General features: G+C 31.9%; 1 protein-coding gene across 1 annotated transcript in view; it reads left to right on the top strand.

Annotated features, from left to right (window-relative positions):
- Positions 1-11,502, top strand: part of LOC106460134 (transformation/transcription domain-associated protein-like) — a 262,616-nt gene that overhangs the window by 59,621 nt on the left and 191,493 nt on the right. Inside the window, exons 10-13 of the mRNA XM_022386785.1 lie at positions 3,379-3,517; positions 4,236-4,314; positions 6,025-6,223; positions 7,623-7,714. Of these exons, the coding sequence (XP_022242493.1) occupies positions 3,379-3,517; positions 4,236-4,314; positions 6,025-6,223; positions 7,623-7,714 (509 nt within the window). The remainder of the gene's footprint in view (positions 1-3,378; positions 3,518-4,235; positions 4,315-6,024; positions 6,224-7,622; positions 7,715-11,502) is intronic.

Raw genomic sequence — 11,502 nt, 5'->3', positions numbered from 1 at the left:
TATAGATTAGTTAAAGAAAAACATTAGGTTAGGTTACAAAGTAAGTTCTTAGAATAAGAAATAATAAACTAAAACCTAATAACACTAGTCTTACTTAAGTAAAGTGTCGTTGGTTAAGGGTTTTTATTCATTTCTCTTGTCTTCCCTCCTTCATATACTTTTCAGTAGACGTCTTCTTTTTGGACCCTACTGAGTGGCCAAATGTGAATGTAAGCAAGTGGGGTCTTTTTGACCTACTCACTGGCTCTCTTTGTTTCCAAAAAAAAAATCTCTCATTAGATTGTTTGGAGAGATGTCTCATATCCTTAATTATTCTTTCAGTTTGGTCTTAATGTTTCTTCTTCTTCCTTCCAGTCCATTTGTTTACAATTTTGAACTAAGATGTCAAAAAACCTCCTTTATAAAGGATAATTCAAAATCATTTATCATAATTTTTCAAGTTTTTACTCCCAACTCCTTGTGGTTCCTAAGAAATCAGGAAATTGAAGACCCTTTATGACTCGTCTTTTCCTGGAGGCACCTCATTTTCAAATAGCAAACTTGAGGCTGTTAAGGAACTTACTTTACCACAACCTTATGGATGATAATGGTGAATATACAGAATGCTTTTCATTGTATCACTGTTCATTTGTCTTTTTTTGCAATGGGAAGGATAATTTGTTAGCTCACTTCCCTTCTCTTTGGTCCATACATTTTCTTTTAACTCTTCCAACACGGGGTCGGTCAATTTGACCACGTCACGTGACCTCCTGTACTCGTTTAAAATTGACATAAATTTAATACTTATAACTCTCTATATATTGGGTATATCTTCATGAAATTTGGCAGTCTTTCAGTTAATATTACAAGTCTTTCACATACAAAAGTCATATTTCTTAGTGAAGTACTTTTAATAAAATAAAATAAAGTTTTGTCCGTGTGCAAAGCAATTTTCATGTTAAGATTAAAAATACTTTTCGTCATCTCAAAAATCTCAAATTTCCTTTTTGTAATCCCTAAAACCCCCTAAATGCATTTCAAAGTTTTTTTTCCACTAAATCCTTATAGTTTATATTATATAGTTTTGGCAGTTCCTTGGGCTCCGTATCATCTCCTCCCACTCCTCAGTGGATAGGTAGTTGATTATGGTTCATTCTATCTATTTCACTGTCATTGGCTATATCATCTTGCAAAGGGGAACCTAATCCAAATCTCTGTTTTTTGTAACTCTGCTTCTTCTTTACTGGGCTCATGATCACTACAAGGCGATCTTAGTGTGCCATGTTCCCAGTGTCATGAATCTGGTGGCTGATCACTTATATTGACCCTACCAGGTTCTCTCATCGAAGTGGTACATTTCTTGACGGGTATTTTGGTGGGAGGATTTTGTACAACCAACATAAACAAAAATTTATAGATCATGAGTACCAATTCAGCAAGAAGAAGGCTATTGTTGTTATACTTATTGCAGTACCAATTCAGGATCCAAGGTGCTTCCACCGGGTGTTTTTTGCCCTGATAGACAGCACTTGACATAACAGGTCATATCCCAAAGTGCTTCCCTCATATGTTTACTGCCCGGATGGGCCTCACTTGGCAATATCTTAAGTATCCAAAATGCTTCCCCCTGGATTTGCAAGATCCTATTGATTCTATATATCATGCAAGGAGCTTCCACTGGATGTTTTCTGCCTAGAAGGACTGCACTTAACATAATCCATTGTATTGCAAGGCTTTCCTTTGAATGTTTTTTAACAGGCAGACCACACTTGGTAATAATATTATGTATCCAAGGTGCTTTCCCTGAATGTTTTTGCCTGGGTGGACTGCACTTATTGATCTCAAAATCTTATTCAAGGAGCTTCCACTGTTATTTTTGCCTGGGCAGACCGCACCTATTGATCTCAAAATCTTATGCAAGGAGCTTCCACTGTTGTTTTTGCCCTGTGGACCACAATTGGCATAACACACTGTGTCCTAAGTTGCTTCCCCTGGATGATTTCTGCCTGGGCAGACTGCACTTGGTTTATTCACTTATGGTCTTTCAGTCCCAGCTACTTATAATCATTTTGTGTTTTTCAGGCACTTTATTATGGCTAACTATCAAAACTATGTCTTGCTACTCATGTGGACAGAATATCACATGTATGTTGACAGTGAAAGGGTTCAAACAACCCACATTAGCACTGTTTTATCTTAGACGTTTTTTTCTTGTCATGTTACGTATATCCAAGGTGCTTCTCTTGGATGTTGTTGCCTGGATGGACTACATTTGTTGATCATACAGTTTCTTCTACAAGTTGCTTCCACTGGATGTTTTCTGCCTGGATGGACAACACTTGTTGTGCCTATGATGTTACCAAAGGCATTGCCCTTGGCACATACTTATGTGAGCCAGTTGTCTCTTATTTAATACATTAGTGCATGCCAATTCAGTTTTTCCAGTAATGGGGTTCTGATTTTAATTACTGGGCGAAGAGCATACCTGTTCCAGAAGTAGTGATATACCCCTCAGGTATGCTTTCCCTTAATGATTTTGCACACCATGAGTACAAACTTTTAGCAATGCTTATAAGGCAGACTAGGATTGAGATAACTCTGGGTGAGGTAGGTAAATACCTATCAGAAATACATTTTCAGTGACAGAGTTTGTAAAATTTATATTAAAAATATCTTAATCTGAACCTTTCACTTATACAGTGGGCTGAGTATGTTATATTAAAATGATTTTAAATAAACAAGTTAGTTACAACCTATATAAACTCACAGTGGGATGGAATGTATCAGAACTACATTTTAATGTTATTTGTCATTTCATGGGTTTGTAATACCACCAAACATTGATTGCTTTTAAGAAGGGTATGTAACAGCAATTTCAAATATATTCATATGCTTGGATCAAAATGATGGGTGCATATTGAGAATTTAGAATTTCTTAATGGCATTGGAATATGGATCTACTTAGGGAATCAAGACCATCCAGAAAGATATGCAACAAATCATACCCAAGTAATTGTGTTATTAGACAATATTCAAGACCACCTGTAATTCATGTACACACAATAGAATCTGGAAAACCAGAAGTGGAGAATACAATTTAATTTAACTCATCAAGTTTGTTTTGAAAACAAATAAGAAATAAAAATTTGTAACTGAAAAGTGTATAAGATTTAAACTACGATCACAAGTTTTAATATCAGCAGGTTGATTTAATTTCAAATTATAACTTAGATATTTATTTAGTATTCCCTTTCTTATTGCCAAAGTAATTTCTTGTAAAAATTTGCAAGCTAAATATCTATATAAAGGTTTCTCTTGTATTATAAATAATAAGTTTTTACTCAGCATTTTCTAATACTGATATTATTATTATACAAAATAGTTTGACATACCTTTCAGGATATTGTGAATGCTCATGCTGGAGAATTAGCACAAGGTCTACTTGGGTTATTGACTATATGTCCCCATGAAGTAGCACATCTTAGGAAAGAACTTCTGATTGCTGCACGGCACATTTTAGCTACAGAACTTCGAAACAGTGAGTTGGGAAAAAATAATGTTTCTTGTAGAATTTTTTCTAATTGCAATTTGTATTTTTTAATGATGATACATAAACTTCAATATTTTTTCCTGTACAGTGTGTGTGTGTGTGTGTATGTATGTGTATATATATACACACTTAGTGAACTTTGCTGACTTATATGAAGAATAAAAAATATTAATATTGACAAATTTTATTTTTTAATGTTTATCTTTAACATCAAAGTTAAAACTGGAAATTAAGAAAAATGGATTCAATCCGTGCATCCCACTTTATTGAAACTAAACACTAATTTGATCCAACAAAAAATGCAAAATTTTATTTATCTGTGAAAAAAGTAAAAAAAAACAACTTAGAATTAAATAGAAGCCTAAAAACAAATCCAGAAAAAAGTTCTAAAACAACTTAAGCTCCTTCTCACCCCACTTGTTTCAAGGTGAATGTCAAGGTTATTTCTGGTTTCTTGGTTAAACATATATAAACCTGTTTACAAACCATTTCAGTCTGTACCTGATGATGCCTTTATATGTGAAACCATGATTGTTAATAAATGAAATATTTGTGAAATGTACAGTTGTCTTTGTTTTTTCCTCAATTCTGTAACAGTGAATATTTATTGACATTTAGAGATGAATTTCCATGTTTGTTTTATAAAGTCTCACTGATGTCATGATCTTTAAAGGAAAATATTATGATAAAAAACATTTTTTGACAGAATTTGTCAGCTGCATAGAAAAGTTATTTGACGAAAATACATTGATTGGAACTGGGTGGACAGCTCATGAATCATTAAGGTAGGACATGGCAAGCTTTAATAAGTAGTGCTCTGAACAGTGTAACTTAATTAAATGTACAAATCATAACAAATTTTCTATACATGCTTTTTTTATATTTAATATACAAAAAAGTACATTTAAAAAGCAAATGTATGTAAAGATGTCCAGCAATTTTAGTCTGGTTAACAGTTTACTAAAAGTACCCCTCCACCCCCCATGTGCTGTATGTGAGAGAATATTGCACCCAAAAAATTAATGTGTTAATAGGTTAATATTCATTTGCAGCTAGCAGATCATCCTTGAAAAGCTTGGATAGACAATCCATTCCATCCCACCCCACACTTAGACCTGACCTAGTTACTTCCGTCACATTAGTTTCATAAATATGGCTTGTGTGAACAGTACTTCTAGACAACTGATATTTGCTCAGCAACTGAATACAATTGGATTTATAATATAACCTCATATTTTATCAAATTACTATGATGAAACTTATGGAATGATCAATGTACTGCATCATACTTAGCAAGGAATATCTTGAGAATTGATGTCTGGTTTTCTACATCCCCAATATTATTGTTGTTCATTTGTTATGTTTTAACACAATTACTATGCAGAAAATAAAATATTGTTTCTTTTTGAGAACTTTTTATTCATATTTTTGTTGTGATCAGTATTTTTTATATACAAAAGTTAGTTAAGTTAGCTGCACATTTTTGTGTTGTTTGGTGCAATGGAACTGCAGCTCCTGAGAAAAAGAGGGGAAAAAAAGAAAACTTTTCTTATTAATATTGAATAAAATTATTGCTGTAACTATTGTATGTAAATATTTTAAATCCACTTGATGTGTTTGTGTATGTATATTGAAAATTTATCAAAGATACCAAATATAATAAATAATAAGCACAATTTCTTGTTGCATTTCTTATGCTCTGTTTGGAACACCAGTTAAAAAGTTTGAACAAAAGGCTGTTGCAATCTTTTTTATCCTAATTCTTAAATATTGCTATATTCAAAGATACCAAATATAATAAATAATAAGCACAATTTTCAGTTTTATCTGTTTAATATAATGCTTCTTTCAGTGTTTCAATACAATTTCTTGTTGCATTCCTTATGCTCTGTTTGGAACACCAGTTAAAAAGTTTGAACAAAAGGCTGTTGCAATCTTTTTTATCCTAATTCTTTAATATTGCTATATTCCCTTCTTGTCGTCTATCATTAAATATATGATTTGTTGAGATGAAGATTAAGAAATAATAATAGTTAGCTTAGTATGTAAATATGAACCATTAAGTGGTTTGGAAGAAAATCAGTACCTTATGATGGCTTTAGTATTGAAGTTTATCAATCAAGTTCCATTGAAATAGGTTTGAGAGAATTTTCCCACAAATTTTATTGAATGTTAAACATATCTTCTCTCTATGTCTTGACTTTAAAATTCATAAAAAATGAAGTTTGCAAGTTACTGTACATGCTTTAATTTATTCCATCAGTTTCAAGATCTTAATCTTTCATTGCTAAAGCATGGAGGCTCTTTCTTTGAACAGATTGCAATTGTCTGTTGTATTTGAAAAAGTGCAGTGCTTGACATCAGTATGTAACTACTTAAAATAAGATTTATAAGAGTATAAATATGAATACGTGTTTCCATTATGTAGTATTTAAAGTATATTTGTATGTTCATAAGACTTCTTAATTTCTCTTGCCTCTTCCTTTGATTAATAGGTCTCTAGCATATAGTACTTTAGCAGATCTTGTCCATCATGTACGACAGCATTTACCAATGAAAGAATTGGCCATTGCTGTAAATGTGTTCTCTAAAAATGTCCATGATGATTCCCTAACAACAAGTATCCAGACTATGTCCTGCAAGCTACTTCTGAACTTAGTAGAATGCATCTGTAAAAAGTCTGAAAATGGAAATGTAAGAGTATTTTGTGTGACATGTGTTTATTTGAAATGTTTGTAGTAATACGTACATTTTAGAGAATTGTCTGGAAGAGAAATTTGTAATCTCATTCTTTTTCTGATGAAGATTTTAACTGGTGCTATCTAATCACATTTTTTTTAATGTAAATAAATTAAAGTGTTTGAGGCTTAGTTCTTTAGAATTTTTATAGATTACTAAAAATCCAAGATTATCACACATGTAACCAATTTTTGAACAAATTGTGATTTGAAGACAGTTGCACATGCAGTCTGTAGGGGCATAGTGTGTGTGGGTCAAAAGACAATTCCAATAACTTAAAATGTCTAAAAAGTCCACTATTTTCTTATTTTTTTTGAAGAAAAAACACTTTACTTTCATGTAAATCACTTATATACTTTATTTTGAAGAAAAAATCCAAATTTTTTTTAGAAAAAGACACCCCACTACAGTGCTGGCAACTCCCCTGATTTGATATATATGTATGTGTGTAATTTGATACATTCATGATAACATTTTGACAAGTTAGTAATTGAATTTTTCGAACATTCTTTCCCAGTTTATAAAACTTAAACTATGTTATGTGTGTAATTATAGTTACTTGGAATCACTGTAGATCAGGTGATATCTTTTCTCAAAATATTCTAATTTTATCAACTGCACGAAAACAATTGATGATTTTTACCAGAGAAATGTGAACTTTATGACAATTACACATAGGAGAGTTACAGTTGATCAATGCTAGTTGTTACTAATAACTCACTGTTATGCACCTGACTTTCATAAGGTTTCTTTGTGGGATTGGTATATGAGTCACAGGCTTTAGAACATGATACAAGTTTCAGAATTTGAGAAACAATTTACCGAAGTTCACTTTTTCTTTTTAAATTAAAGCCTTTATTTAACTAACTAAAAGTTTCAGCTAGGTCTACTTTGTGTTTTAATTTCTTTACTTAATTTTGTAGAGCCTTAATCTTTAAATTTGATTTATGCTTAAACTTTAGCCTAATTTATGAATCCTAAATTATTTTAGCTTAATGCTAAAACAGTAACTCAGTATTCTAACAATCACATTGATATGTTTAAAAAAGCTACTCAAACTGTACTGTTGTCAGTTGTCCTGATGATACTAAATTATGTAGTTATATGGTTGATAATGACTTATCTCATATATGTTTGTAACTTTTTCTGTTAAACAAGAAGAAAAGTGCTGGCTTAAGGAGTGTGTAGTTCAGTGTAACAGTGCCTCACAGTTAAACTTGTAACACCATAATTCAACAAATATAATAGAACAGTACTGTTTATTTTAAACTTGAAACAACAAACAATTTACAAAACAAAAAAATGTGATATGTTTCTTCACAATATGATAATATAATTTTGAAACATTTTCCAGGGTCGTGATCTTCTGATGAGAATGTTGGAAGTATTTGTTCTGAAATTTAAAACTATTGCTAAACAACAGCTTCCGGTTTTAATACAAAAATGGTAAGTTACTCTAATGATGTGAAAGATATGTTTAATTGTGTTTGATGTGAAATTGTCATGTAAGTTTTGATCAGTAATTTCTGCTCAGTGGCTACTGTCGTGATATACATATCTTACATTTCAAATTTTAGGTTTAAAAATTTGTTGACTATACTGACATGCAGTTTACATATTAAAAAAGTGCCTTCTGAAAAATAAATTTCATTTATAAAGTGTAGTTAAAAACTATAAATGTCTGTGCACTTTAAAATGTATTCAAACTCTTAACCCTTTCACGACGGGCTCAGTATAAAATACACGAGTTTGAATACACATTTGCATATGTTAAATATTTATATAACTTTTAATGCAGTATGCGTATCTTCACAAAATTTGGTAGACTTTTAGTAGATATTACAAGTCTTTTGTACACAAAATAATATAATTTATTTTTAATGAAGTATTATTACTAAAGATTTGTTTGTGAACATATCGAGCCTATTTTATTACTAGTCTGAGTGGGAAGTGATTTTCAGCTTATGATTAATAAAACTATTCTTTGTCCCCAAAATCACAAATATCATTTGTGTAATCTCTAAAACTTCCTAAATATTAGAACATCAATGTTGTGTTTTGGAACACTTTCATTAACCATTCTTCAAAAAATGTACATCACATATAATAGTTAAACGAACTGCCTAAATGTCATGTTAGTGTAGCCTATATAACGTGTAAAGTTTATTATACTCTAATCTATTATTGTGATGGCACACGATGAAACACACAGTTGGCATGTAATGCTGTTTTAATACAAGAAGGGAAATAATGCCTCTGTAGCCACAAAGAATATCAGAGAAGTTTATGGAAATGTTTTGAACATTCATAAGTGTCAACGATGGTTCAACAAATTTTGTTTAGGTGTCTTTAGCCTTAGAAACTGTGATGGCATGGGCTAACATGTTGGAATTGATATTGATGCTCTGAAGATGCTTATTGAGTCTAATCCATGGCGACACATTCGTGAAATGGCCCTGAACGATGGTTCAACAAATTTTGTTTAGGTGTCTTTAGCCTTAGAAACTGTGATGGCATGGGCTAACATGTTGCAATTGATATTGATGCTCTGAAGATGCTTATTGAGTCTAATCCATGGCGACACATTCGTGAAATGGCCCTGAAATTGTATGTCTCTCATGAAACAATATGTAAACATCTAAGGAATATGGGAAAACTCCATAAATAAGGTGTTTGTTTGCTTCATGAACTCTTCGATGATCATCGTTTCCAACGTGTCTCGTCTCTTCTGGCCCATAATGCATGTGAACCATTTTTGGACAGTGATGAAAAATGGATTCTCTATGCGAATATTAGACACCAAAAACAATGGCTCAATCGTAGACAAAAACCACTTTTGGCCCCAAAACCTGGACTCCATCCGCAAAAAGTGATGCTTTGAATTTGGTGGGACATCAGAAGAGTAATTCATTTTGAATCCACAGCGAACTGTCAGTGCAGAGATATACAGTCAGCAACTGGAAGGTTTATATCAAACCCTTCATCAGAAATGCCCTTCACTCATTAATTGGAAAGGTGTTCTTCTCCACGACAGTCCATGTGCACAGGTGGCATGTTTGATGCAACACAAGATTATGGAGTTGGGTTGGGAAGTACTCCCCACCCACCATATTCTCCAGATATGGCACCATCAGATTACCATCTTTTTCATTTGCAGCAACAACATCTTAATGGGAAAAACGTTTGCAAATGTGGAAGGTGTTAAAAAGAACATCAACATGTTTTTTGCTTCAAAGTCAAATGATTTCTTTAATCAGGGTATTAACAACCTGATTGTTAGATGGTAAAGCAATCGATAAGAATGGAGAGTGTTTCATTTAATAAATGTTTTGTTTTGTCATATAAGTTGTTTTGGTTTTTTGTCTAAAAAAAGCGACATTAATTTCTTGATGACCTAATACATTTCAAATGTTTGTTTTCAGTAAAACTTTATATTTTATCTGTTATTTCCTCTACCCTACTTCTATACAATTTGACCAACCTCGTAACAACCAAAAACAAAAAAAAGAAAGAAATCTAAATTACCGTTTTTTTCTTTTTAGAAGACTTCAAATTGTAACATGAAATTACATTCATTTATCCTAAGTAGCTTTAAACTCGTAACAGTATACATTTATTTACACTTAAATTTTATTGTTTTATTGCTCTGTAATTGCCCTTTAAACATCTAACTACTACTATTCATCTATTATAAGTTTTATATCACTTGGGAAACGTGGAGTTGATGTTACGCTATTGAATTACATTACCCATGAGCTAATCTGAGTCCAAGCTGTTTGCATGCATGCCTTGTGAAACATTTTTATTATATTAATATTATTTTACCTAATCTAACCTTAACTAATCTAAAGAGATCCCTATTTTAACATTTTAGTTACTTTTATAATAATAAATAAAGAATAAACATGAAAAACAAGAAATATAGTACTTACCCGGGTTCTTTTTTTTTTTTTTTTTGCTGTCGACTGATAATGACACTTAACCTTAATTTTTTCTACTAATGGTAATAATGCACTAAATAATTTTTATCTAATTAACATAAACTAATAACATGCAAAAAGGAGATAATTTCCCCTAACTATAACAATTTTTCTGGCTTTCCAACTATGCGACAAGAACCTTTACAAGTTCATCCAAGCTAGTCATTATTTTCCCATGAGAATGAAGCTTGTACTAACTGAGAAACTGATAATTCTTTGTTCAGAAAAAAATGTAATATAATACATCATTTGATAGATGAAAACCTTGGCTTTATATTGGTTATACATAATATAGAATTAAATGTAAGAGAGAACTATTAATAAATCCTGAAAGAGAGAATGTGACAGGTGGGTGTGGCAAGAGGGGTCTGATTTTCTCCTTGATAGCTCTGTAACCAAACAATATTGAAGGCTGTATAAATTATGGTCTGTTTGAGCAATAACGATTTTATAGAGAGCATTTTACGTTTAATTTTGTACATTTTTGAGGGATGATGACATGCTAAGTCAAAATGTGTCCTGTGTGTTAGACTAGTGGAAATTTAGGATTTTTTTATGTATTTCCTTTTAGAATTAAGAATTTAAAACTTGTATACTATTAAAATATGGATTATTAGCTAATATTTTATGTTATTCCAATTGGTATAACATAAACAGAAAGTAGTTTAATAAAATTTTGAATGTAAGACACTAAAATCTTGTGTCATGCGCCATAAAGGATACCCGGGCTGAAAAAAAAATCCTCAATTTCTCATGGTATGAGATTTGTGACATATACTCTCTTGGTATCTCCTCTTTTCTAATTTATTTACCACCTCTCCAAGAAGTACAAAAGTTAACCTCAACTACTTATTATAATGTTGCCTTCACATAGGCAAAGCATAATTTGTATAGCCTTCAATCTTATTTAGTTACACAGCTATAAACTAGAAAATCAGATCCCTCTTGCAATAACCACCTGTCACATCCTCTGTTTCAGAAATTGTCAGTATTTTTCTCTGATATATAATACTATATTATATATAGCCAATAGAAAACCAAAGATTTAATTTATCAAATGAAGTATTATACTACATAGGCCCAGCATGGCCAGGTGGTTAGGGTGCTTGACTCACAGTCTGAGTGTCACGGTTTTTCTAATCCTCGTCCCACCAAATATGCTTGCCCTTTCAGCCGTGGGGGCATTATAAAGTGATGGTCAATCCCACTATTTGTTGGTAAAACAGTAGCCCCAAGAGTTAGCGGTGGGTGGTT

The sequence above is a fragment of the Limulus polyphemus genome, unplaced genomic scaffold (assembly GCF_000517525.1).
Source record: "Limulus polyphemus unplaced genomic scaffold, Limulus_polyphemus-2.1.2 Scaffold716, whole genome shotgun sequence".
Lineage (NCBI taxonomy): Eukaryota > Metazoa > Arthropoda > Merostomata > Xiphosura > Limulidae > Limulus > Limulus polyphemus.
The sequence above is the reverse complement of the archived record's forward strand: the minus strand, read 5'-3'. Positions and strand labels throughout refer to the sequence as shown.